The 12,104-nt window shown below is 37.6% G+C and overlaps 1 protein-coding gene and 1 long non-coding RNA gene across 3 annotated transcripts in view; one reads left to right on the top strand and one right to left on the bottom strand.

Annotated features, from left to right (window-relative positions):
• Window positions 1-3,530, bottom strand: part of LOC141427842 (uncharacterized) — a 4,314-nt gene extending 784 nt beyond the window's left edge. Inside the window, exons 1-2 of the long non-coding RNA XR_012451372.1 lie at window positions 3,245-3,530; window positions 862-1,151 (exon numbers count right to left, since the gene is read on the bottom strand). This is a non-coding gene — a long non-coding RNA (uncharacterized lncRNA). The remainder of the gene's footprint in view (window positions 1-861; window positions 1,152-3,244) is intronic.
• LOC141428321 (uncharacterized) overlaps window positions 1-10,663 on the top strand; it is a 20,168-nt gene extending 9,505 nt beyond the window's left edge. The window contains exons 1-5 of one of the 2 annotated variants that reach the window (XM_074088257.1): window positions 4,943-5,085; window positions 5,781-5,969; window positions 7,064-7,234; window positions 9,122-9,331; window positions 10,503-10,663. In XM_074088257.1, coding sequence (XP_073944358.1) covers window positions 5,014-5,085; window positions 5,781-5,969; window positions 7,064-7,234; window positions 9,122-9,331; window positions 10,503-10,574 — 714 coding nt within the window. In that variant the 5' untranslated portion in view covers window positions 4,943-5,013 and the 3' untranslated portion in view covers window positions 10,575-10,663. Of the gene's footprint in view, window positions 1-4,942; window positions 5,086-5,780; window positions 5,970-7,063; window positions 7,235-9,121; window positions 9,332-10,502 lie in introns of those variants that run through there. The other variant, XM_074088258.1, reaches the window with a different exon arrangement.
• The last annotated feature ends 1,441 nt before the right edge of the window (window positions 10,664-12,104 follow it).

Genomic DNA, 12,104 nt, shown 5'->3' with positions numbered 1-12,104 from the left:
CGCTAGTAACCAAAAAACGCTGGGAAAAACACGTTTCTTGTATGACAACTCCATTATTTTTTAATTTTACTTATTAGTATTTGTGTTATGGAGGCCACAGTAATACCTACATAATCTGTCAACATTTCAAGTGTCTAGTACACACAAACATGTATGCCTAAATGGGGTAGGGCAAAGCACACGAAACGTTACAGCTTCGGAGCCACTTTTAGCAATTTTACGTTTTAAGTTTGACAAAAACGGTACAATAGTGACAGGTTGCTAGCCTGTGGCCTACGGTCCTCAGTCGCCTCTTACGACATCCACGGGAAGAAATGGAGAGGTCTAATTCTAACCGACATCACACGGGTAGCTATTACAGTTCAAGAGATAAAGCCCTGTGACAGACGGATGGACAGACAGACAGACAGACAGACAGCAGAGTCTCAGCAATAGGTCCCGTTGGCCTAACCTTAAAAAACTAAATAATAGTTACGAACCAGTAGAAGACAGACAGACAGACAGACAGCAGAGTCTCAGCAATAGGGTCCCGTTGGCACCCTTTGGGTACGGAACCCTAAAAGGGAGAAGTAACTCCCGTCAGGAATAAAGAATATTCCAATATCGAGGGAAAAGAAAAGATTTATTCGTGACAACAGGGAAAAAAATATACAAAAATGATTTAGAAATGTGCATGTCACAAAGTGGTCACAATCTGTCAATTTTGTTTTATTTCAGATGTTTTAAAAAATTACAACTTGGGCAAAGTTATATCAAAGGTCAAAGTTGTACGGTTTTATAGTACTTTATATATATGTACCCCTATTATCATTCATCATCTGAAATTACTATAGTTTCATTCAACAAATGAAAACTACATACCTGTTGGTATTCTTGTTTTTAGAAGCTCCACTAAAATTTCCACCCACGGAACGCTAAAAGAAAGATGCCTACGAAGACTTTATTTCGTTGTGTACATCATATTTATTTAGAACAAACTTTTAACACAGCGTTAATAAATAAATCTAATCAGTCGGATATTCCTAAATTTCTTGCATATAACATTAAACGTTTCTTCTTTTCTTCACCTTGAAAATTGCATGACAGCACCAGGCTACTTCAGCAATATAATAATTCCAGGCAAAGTTATATGCAGTTAGTTATCATTGAATCTGAAAGGAATTGTGCATTAATAAATACAGAAATAGTATTAGCAGACAGACTATAAGATACCTAGGTGACCGATGCCTTTTAGTTACAGCATAAGGACGTAAATCAGACTATCAGTAGGTAAATTCCCTAATGTACATACTGTTGCACGCAACTCTGTCCGCGTATAATTCGTTTATAGCTATTCCGCGGAATTATGTGATTAAAAAAAACTACCCTATGTTTTTCTACGGGACTCAAACTATCTGTATCTCAAATTTCATCCTAATCAGTTCAACGATTTAGACGTGAAAAGGTAATAAAGAAATAAACAAACAGACTAACAAACTTTCGCATTTATAATATGAGTGGGATTATTGTCTTATTTTAAGTCATCATCATCATCATCATCATCATTATCGGCCTATCTTAGCCCACTACTGGACATAGGCGTCTCCAATTGCACGCCACTGAGCACGATCCTCGGCCACTCTCATCCAGTTACTGTCAGCTACCCAGTGAAGATCATCGCTCCACCTAGTCTGAGGGCGTCCCACGCCACGCTAGGCTTTTACTCGTTTTACCCTAGCAGTTACCGGTTCTTCGGCTGATATGGCCGGCCCACTGCCACTTCAGTTTGCTTCAGTTTTAAGTAATCCTATAGAAATAGACGGACGGACAGCGTAATATCAAATTATCTGAATTAAGTCTTTGTGACAAAGTTTCTCCATGTCTTTCATTGAATAAAGTAAGAATTCGGCAGCGATGACATACGACCATCATCATCATCATCATCATCATCATCATCATCAGCATCATCATCGTCATTAAAATCGGTTAGTGAACAATACTTATCTTTTTCAAATATCCTGATATTGAATTTAGATTTTTGCTATTCCTTTCTGCCTGCATGTCAAATTTACAGAGATTAGTGATATAGAGGTAGAGTTGTAAAATTTAACATTGAATTCCATGATACCTACCCTGGGTATTAAAAATAAACTGGCCAAGTGCAAGTCGGTTTCGCGCACGAGGTGTTCCGTACCATTATCTATAAGTACAACATTAGACATTAGCAAAAAAAACGGCCAGAAAAACAAGTTTGTTGTATAGAAGCCCTCCTTAAAATATTGTTTTATTTTAATTTAATTATTTATTTTTAAAGTAATTACACAGCTAAATATTCTGTGAATAATTAATAAATTGCCGTTTTTAACATCATGCAAAAAACGGCAAAACAATCACGTTTGTTGTATGGGAGCCACCCTTAAATATTTATTTTATTCTGGTTTGAGTATTTGTTGCTATAGCGGCCACAGTAATACATAATCTGTAAAAAATTTCAAGTGTCTAACTATTACAACTCAAGAGATAGAGCCCTGTGACAGACGGACGGACAGACAGACAGACAGACAGAGGAGTCTTAGCAATAGGGTTCCGTTGGCACTTTTTAGGTACGGAATCCTAAAAACTAAATAGTAGTTACGAACCAGTAGAATTTTATGTAGGTATTTTTTCCTTATCTTAAATTTCAGCTTTTTAGGATAAAAGGTTTGGTGTGTGCGTTGGTAAACAATCATTAAAAAAATAGGACTAAGATGTAGTGTTCACTTCGAAACACAGATACACAGACAGACGGACAGACATATGGACAGATCAACAGACGGACGGACGGATGAGCCGACGGAAAGACATGTACGCATAAAATTAACAACTTGTGTCACTCCTAACAAAGACTTATTTTCCTTGCCTTCGCCTTGTTGCATAGCGTGCGAAAGAAATGCCCATACATACGCTCCAAAACCATAACCCCTGCCGTTTCTCACACTTATAAATAAAATAATAAATCTTGAATCACTTCATAATACATACTCGTACATATGCAGACAGACGGTGGGAAGCGACTTACTTCTATGGAGTGAAAATGTTCACGACGCTACTAAGAGTTAGGGAAATTTGGTATGTTTTCGTAGTAGGTTGCTGCAGACCACAAGTTTGGTACACACGATAAGCCATACTTTGGCCACCCAGTAGGAATGAAATTCTTACAGCCCTGCCTCTGGTGTTCTTGTAACAAATATTAATGTTTCTGACAAAAATGATAAAATTAACATACCCGTGTATCCAATTTTTTCATCATCAAATCGTACATACATAAATAGTTTAAGAGTTGCACTCTTGCTAATTTCCTCTCGTCCGCCAACTTTTTGACTTCTTGATTTGTGTTCAAATCATAATTATTCAAACATAATTGCTTTTGAATATCAATCTCATTGACTTGACGTTGTGACAAAAATGTATTATAATGACGTTTAAATTTTACTTATCTAGCCAGTTATAATAATAAAAAAGGTACGAAAACTACTTCGATTGTGAAAACCTTTTTATTCACCGAGCCTAGATTTAGCGGCCGTAAAAATGCCGTGCTATGTAGGAATTTATTTGAGCCTCACTGTAAAACTTGATATTCATACATACACATGCAATGTATGTTGAATGTAGACCTTATTTTTAACTAATTAGTTTAGTGATTACACCTAGCACCTTTTATTGTGAGAATAAATATGCTTTATATAAATTAGTGGCGCTACTGTCTACGTAAGAGTAAATAACTAATATCTGTTCAGAATTTGTAAGTTGAATTTAAACCACTTGTCCTAGATCGAAGCACCGCATTTTAATGTATGTAAAGTATGCAATGTTATAATTTTTGCCGAGGACTGGGTCTGTTACTTAAATAATTATTATTTTAAATGACAATTTTAAAAGTAACTTACCTATTTTTCGTCTTACTTACAGTTTGCGTCCTTGCATTAATCAGAAATAATAGTTTAGGCGTTTCAACTTCCGAAAATAACAGATTTAAAAACAAAAAAAGTAAATACTAGACTCAGAAACTTGAACTTGATCTCTCAGTGATCTCATGCTTTCTTCATTTAGTTGTCGTATTATCTGAGCCAAAGGTGATGGTCACGTGACCACACGAAATAGTCGATACCTATTTACAATAGTTTGATTTTGTGACATTGACTCACGCACCCATATAAGATGTCACTACATGCTCGCTGCGAACACTGTCAGTTGTACTCATACAATGGTAAAATGCATCAAAATTTACTGCATGACGCTGCACTGTTGATGCAATAAAGTTACTTTTTTTTGGATTTTGCTTGAAGAGCATATCCATAATTTACTATTCTCAAAAAATCCTCTAAGAAAACATGTCCGTGGAAGCTATGCGGGGTGTCCGTAGGTTTGTATGGAAGAGCAACCCCCTTAAATTAACGTTTTACAGGTAATTTATTAATGCTAGAAAAAAAATATTGAACTATTATGTTATTCTTTTTAAAGTCTAGAAATAAATTATGAAAATGTCTTATATTTTTTGCTAAATCGAGGTTTCTCTTTGTTCTACTATCCGTTTAATTTAAGGTTTGAATTAACGGTCAAATTGTAACACACGTTTCTTGGTATAAAGAACACAAATGGACTAAAAATACCTACATGTACATTTATTAGCGGTATTTATTATGTTTTTAATATAGGTAAAAGGTAACACAATTTTATATAGTTTCGGGTTTTATTTAAAAAGTGTGCACATTTTACCGTTTAGTTTCAAATGTAAAAATAAATGGAGTAAGTACTTTAAAGTCCAATATTATTTAATGATGATAAGTAGATAAGTTTTGCGTCAAAATTCCGCGCGAAACCGTTTTTAAGTTGAACAAACGTGAACTACATTTATTTCGGGAGATAAATTTTGACTAAGCGATATGGATAACGTCAAGATAACTCAAACTTTGACTACTGAGATAAACATCTCGGTCTCCAGTTGACTTATCTCGGTCGAAGGATCGACATATATTTTGAAAATTGTTAAACAAGATGGAGATGAAAGTGCCCAAAATTTTCAAGTTAGTGAGATACAATCTGGCTGCAGTTAACAGTGTTTTCGTGGTAAGGAGATCTTGTTTGTATTCGTGTGAATTGATTCTGTGACATTTTGCCGCACTGAATGCACCGCGGTTAACTGGTTTTGTATGTAACGTAAGGTAACATGTACTTATTATTATTAGTGGTACCTATAATAGTTGTAATATGTCTGAACTCAAGTTTTCGGTTCTTTGTACTTATGAAGTGAACCTCTAAACGTTAAAAATCTAGCATCCAATTTAGGCAGTTTAAGTTATTACCTATTTATAAAAATATACAAGAAACTAAGTACTTTACTTACAATGATTTTTTTGTCCTCTAAACCATCTAAACTCAGTGTGGGATATCATTGGATAGGGCATTCAAATACAAAATAAGTTTGCTATGACTATTTTTGAGATGGCATCAGTTTGCAAACTGAAAGACTTTCAATTGCTTATTTAAGTGAGAGGCAACTGTTCCCCCCCCCCCTCCACAAGCTAAAGTGTAGGCTGCAAAAATCTGAAATAAACATAATAGTAGTATGTTATATGTAGGTATATAAGCTAATGCATTACAAATTAGCTAGTAGGCTATTAAAACCATCAACATCTATGCCGTAAGGTACATAGATGTCGATGATTAAAACTTAATATTTGCCACATATTTGTACGGATCCCTACATGGCCAGTTTTATGTTTATTCTGGCTACAAAAAGTAAATAAATCTTTCTTTTGCAGTTGACCGGCGTTGTACTCCTCATAGTTGGCATTGTAGTATTGGTAAAGAATACGGAATATGAAGACTTGATCACCAACAGGTTCTTTACACTGCCAGGCTTCGCAGTAGCTACAGGCGTCATAATATTATTTGTGTCCGTACTCGGATATTATGCTGCTATATCAGAAAAATTTTACTTCATCGCTGGGGTAAGTGCCCGAATCAAACACATTAGTATGACGCAGTTTGACAATATCGTGCTATGCTATTAGATTTGTACGTAGGCGTTTAAAAAGGCTTTATTTTTAATTGTATATAAGTATGTATGTATGTACATAATATGTAAACTCTTTATTGTACAAAAGAAAAGAAACAAAACACAATTGACAAACTTTGAGATAATTGTACAAAGGCGGACTTATTCATTAAATAATTAGATTTGTATTTACCTAAAAGTTAACGTAGCGACTCCTAGTGCCATCTAGTGAGAAAATATAGAAACTCCAAATCAAACAGCGCGCCATCGAAGTTCACTACTCGGACGCATTATAATACGACTTCCGACGCTCTTCCTTTGGACTTCAGTCGATCCCCAGGTAGGTATAACATATGCAGAGAGAGATCTCTCTATTGTAGCCTTACCTACCACTCATCAACACTACTAAGTACTGGCTCTCTGTGTGTGTGTTTTCAAATTGGCCGGTTAAAAAGTTTTTTCTCAAAAATGTCCGTAAAAGTCTACATTATTCCCTACGATTATTCCTTGCATATCAGAAGGCTAGTGCATAGTTTATGGTCAGCGAGAAATTAAAGTTAAAAAAAGATTGCAGGCGCGCTAGCTCGACAATAATTTATTATTGTCGAGTCTCAAACTTTTTAAAAAGTGAAAACGGCCATGGAAATGTTGGCACAAGTCGTATGTATACATCCAACTCAAATGGCTGCTATCAGTTATGTTGTTGGAACTTCAGACTTTTTTTATTGGATCTGAAACAGCTTGTGGTGTTTTCGGTGGAAAAAGGTCTGCTGTTTTTTTTTAAAAGAAGAGAAAAGGTTTATTCTAATTTATTTTTATCCTTCACCATTTTTGAGAAAAGCTTTATATTAGTGTCGGCTGGAATAGCAATTACTGGCTTCGTATTAGTTAAACGGACTCGCAAGCTCGTCCGTTTAATTCTCATTCTCAGCCAGCAATTGCCTACTTCCAGGCCACGACAATAATCTACTATTTCGCTCTACTTACCTAGGTATACAAACAGTTACTGATACCTTATTTAATAACTTTTCACTCAATTTATTTCAGTACGTGGCCCTTCTATTGGTTATTTTGATATTCGAGATGTCCATTACAATCGCCGCATTCAAGTTAAAGGATGAAGCGACCTCTGCGATCAGAGCGCCCATGGTGGCCAGTATACAGCTCTACGAATCAAGGCGTGACATCGCTAGGCTATGGGACGAGTTGCACAGAGATGTAAGTGTTTCTTATGAAGTGTCTTTTTATATGGGAGCAAACCGAGGAAGTTGGTCAGCTTATGAAAGTGAGCACCACTACCAGTAGAGTGGAAACTGGCAACACTAGAGGATTGCTGATTTTATTGCCAGTGCAGCTAATCCTAGCGCCATCTAGTGAGAAAATGTAGCAACACCCTGCATCGCGTCATCTAAGTTTTTCTACTCGGACGCATATATACAACTAACACTAACGCTCTTCCTTTGGACTTCGATCCCTAGGTATATAACATATGCTTGGAGCAGGGTTACCAGTTACCATAATATCCCAGGATTTGTCCGGAGCATTCAGAATTTTGACTCTTCTCAGGATTCCGGCCAGATTTTGGAAATCTCGGGAAATCTCAGGATTTTTAGAATTCTCAAATAAATAGAGGATTTTTTAATATCTTTTTATTAAAAAGTAACAAAATCAAAAATTAATCTTTATGCATAATAGAGACTACTCGTAACTAAAAAATCTACTTAGGTCATATTAATTGCATAAATAAAATTAACCGAGATCACAATAATATCAGTACCTACTATAATAATAATTGACCTTTTTAATTGTAGGTAAATTACGTTTGAGACAAAATCTGCTATTGCGACAGATTCTCAGGAATTTTTGACGGAAATCAGGCTTTTTCTCCGGACTTTTGAATTTTTCGTCTGGTAACCCTAGCCTGGAGAGAGATTTATTGTAGCCTTCCCCTACCCAAGCTTCGAGGGCTGATAGAATACCTCATGTACCAGTAATATTCACTGGCCGCTTTATTCTCCACGATATACACGCAGAAGCCCGCTGCTTTGCGGCAGGACTACCGAATAAGATGGTGGTACACCTTGAAGAAGGCCTTGCTACCCGCAAAAACAGTAATATATTTATGTACCTAGTCGTGCAACGCTTGATCATACTTCGCACCCCCGCCCCCACGTACAATACAATACAATACAAAGACTCTTTATTGTACACCAGACATAGTAAGCGATACAGAAAACAAATTATTAAAATTACAAGGTGAGCAATAGGCGGCCTTATCGCTTAAGAGCGATCTCTTCCAGGCACGTAGGTAAGAGGCATGTCGCACAGACGTGCATCGCTTGATATTCTTCACACATAGTACTTACTTCGACCAGATGCGTAACACATTCCAATAATAAACTTTAAATAATTCGATTGAATCAGGCGATACTATGGTCTATGCGGATGTTTAACATCTGGTACCATGGTGAACGATTGTGTTGCTCTGAAGATGAGCTCTGGTTGAGTTCGGAAAGCGTCAGTGTAGTGTAGTGGTGGTGTTTGAGTGATTTGTGTGTGTTCTTACAGTGTGGAGTGGAGGAACTGTATAGATAATACTGTAGGTGTCCATGCGTCCAGGCGGTGATCACTTACCATCAGGTGACCCGCCTGCTCGTTTGCCAGTTGTTTGATAAAAAAAACGCACTTTTCTTGCATAAACGTCACTTGCAAATAAGGTCACGGTGAGCATTAGGTTAGGTTAGGTGGAAAAAAGCCGTGGTGGCCTAGTGGTTTGACCTATCGCCTCTCAAGCAGAGGGTCGTGGGTTCAAACCCCGGCTCGCACCTCTGAGTTTTTCGAAATTCATGTGCGGAATTACATTTGAAATTTACCACGAGCTTTGCGGTAAGGAAAACATCGTGAGGAAACCTGCACAAATCTGCGAAGCAATTCAATGGTGTGTGTGAAGTTCCCAATCCGCACTGGGCCCGCGTGGGAACTATGGCCCAAGCCCTCTTGTTCTGAGAGGAGGCCTGTGCCCAGCAGTGGGACGTATAAAGGCTGGGATGATGAGCATTAGGTTATTGTTTCAGTTCAATAAACTTTAAATATGTTGGCTCACAGTTTGAATGCTGCGGCGCTGTCAGCGTGAACGACTGGCGGTTGACCAGTATACCAGTGAGCTGCTGCCACATCGACTACGGAACCATCTCCCCGTTCGACTGTGTCATGGGCTCCACGTACCCTGAGGGCTGTATGGCCGTGCTTGGGGCTTGGCTGAGCAACAATGCTAATGTGCTGGCCGTCACTGCTCTAGTCTTCACTATTATGCAGGTAACTCGGAGAAAAAAACTATTTAAGTAGGCTAGTGTCTCAAAAAATAGTAGATTGTACAACAAGAGCATAAAACACGCCATTTTACCCGAGACGTTCATATAGCCACAGTTCATAACACCAGGGGTATTGCATATGCGTTGCCAACCTAGAGGCCTGAGATGGGATACCTCAAGTGCCAGTAATTTCACCGGCTGTCTTACTCTCCACGCCGAAAAACAACAGTGCAAGCACTGCTGCTTGACGGCAGGATTAGCGAGCAAGGTGGTGGTAGCAATCCGGGCGGACCTTGCACAAGCTCACCACCTGCAAACCTGCTGCTGTCTTCTTTTGTCATTTAAAGAAAAAAATATGAAGACTTACCTATAGGTAGCCAGTTAGGTACAGTTCCGCGCGACAATTTTTAACACGGCGTGTCGTAGTCACAGGCCGTCACTCCCGAACTTTGATATGCTTAATCTTTGTAATTTTTTGTTTTATTGACAAAAGAAGAAATGCGTGTACAATATTTTGTGATAAACTGACTGTCTAGATAGAATATTTTTTTTAACCCTGGGCACTACCCAATTGCTACTCCCCTCCGTGCCTAACCTATTGCAAAAGCAGCCCCACAGCTTATCCTAAAGCACAGGTTTTACCTACTTTAGTTTAGTTTTTCTAGTACATACATATAAATTGACATTTTTGTAACTGGATGTTTTTATGAATCAATTATTATTATTAAAAATCACGCAATCTTTTTAATAATACGACTTCTTTACAGGATGAAATTGTTTTGCGACGCCCTTGTGAACTCTAGATCAGGCTGGCCAAACCCAAGCCCGCGCCATCGGCCATCCTTTCTTCTTAGTGTATAATTTTAGTAATTGATACCTCTAAGTTCCCAAACCCAATCCGCACTGGGCCCACGTGGGAACTACGGCCCAAGCCCTCTCATACCGAGAGGAGGCCTGTGCCTAGCAGTGGGATGTATATAGGCTGGCTAAAAGTCATGGCCCGGCACCACCTCAGCCTTTAAAAAAAATTGCCCACCTAAAAAAAATATTGTTGCCCACCTAAAAAAAATATTGGCCAGCCTTGCTCTAGATACACATGCAGTGTGTTGGGTTAACCCTTTCGTGAAACCCCTGGAGTCATTTGTAATATGAGGTTAAAATCTTATTTGTTTCAGATAATTCTGACTGCCATCTCTGGTTGGTTAGCTTGGAGGTCAAAGTTCGAAACAGTGGAACTGGAGTCCTAGACCTAGACGACGCGTAGAATAAGTACAATTAAGCTTGTAAATAATTACTGTTTACCAAAGTACAAATAAACTGTCAATGTTTTCATCAATAGATTCTTTGTCACGTCAATGAAATATCTACCTAACATTTTCAGAAAAAACCGGCCAAGAGCGTGTAGGACACGCCCGAAATAGGGTTCCGTAGCCATTACAAAAAAATTTGGTAATATTTTTCTAAGGATTCCATAGTTTTGGTATATTTTATACCTTAGGCTGCTATTTACTCTTAAACTACTAATAATTCTCAAGAAAACTTAACCGTTATAGTTTTCCTTGTAAGTTTGATATACTTACTACCATCCTGAATTTCTTCAAATTTTCCACCCACCGGTTTAGATTTTAGAGGGGAGGGGGACGCTCGATTTTAATGAAAATTTGCTCTTTAAAGTTGAATATTTTGCAAACAAATCACTGAATCGTAAAATCGTTTTAGGAACCCTCTAATGGTTTTAAAAGACCTATCCAACGATACCCCACACTATAGGGTTGGATGAGAAAAAAAAATCACCCCCACTTTACGTCTATGGGAGGCATTGGGAGGTACCCTAAAATTTTTTTTGATTTTTTTATTGTACCGTTTTGTCGGCATAGTTTACATATATATCCATGCAAAATTACAGCTTTCTAGCATTGATAGTCCCTGAGCAAAGCCGCGGACGGACGGACAGACAGACAGACAGACAGACAGACATGGCGAAACTATAAGGGTTCCGTTTTTGCCATTTTGGCTCCGGAACCCTAAAAATAAGATTTTCAGAATTTTTAATGTTGGTTGTGCGTGCAGACACCGAAACACACAACCGGAAGTACCATAATATAGAAAAGGTTTTTATGTTACGGGTATCTTTTCTAATGAATGACTGGTAATGTTGCGCTGACTTTAAAGTTTAATTTTTTTGTTCAATTAACTGCTGACCGTATTTGTGTTTAGCCAACAAACCTGTTTTCAGTTTTGTTTCCCGATCATTTTAATCAGTAAGTGGTGGCAGCTTTATTGGTTTATGTAAATTGTAATTTGTTTATTTTTAAGAACCATGTACCGTTTGTGCCCAAATAAACATTAAAACATTAATTTAAAACAGGTTTTCAGACGGACAGACAAACAGACCGTCCGGATTCAGTTTTTTCTTTTTCAAGTTATTTAAGAGTAAGTATTTATTTTTTATTTTACTTATCAATTTAAGAAAAATCGTAAACTTTTTGATGATTCTGTACTATCTGTCTGTACCTACCTATTTGTCAACATGTCTTCACGCTGTGATCAATGAGAGCAACCAATTTTCTTTAATACAAAAGTAATGTTAAAAAAATACATGTACGGATGGACTAGGACAGGTCCACACAATGACGGCAGTCGCCGCGCCTACTTCTGTTTTACAATAAGATGATAAGGTGACTGATCTCATGTGATAGGAAATTTTTATGACTCACGTTTCACCAAAACAAAAGTATGGACAATTTGGCAAATCAAATTAGGAGATTAAGTATGTT

This window comes from Choristoneura fumiferana, chromosome 5 (genome assembly GCF_025370935.1).
Source record: "Choristoneura fumiferana chromosome 5, NRCan_CFum_1, whole genome shotgun sequence".
Lineage (NCBI taxonomy): Eukaryota > Metazoa > Arthropoda > Insecta > Lepidoptera > Tortricidae > Choristoneura > Choristoneura fumiferana.
This window is presented reverse-complemented; position numbering and strand designations above follow the sequence as displayed.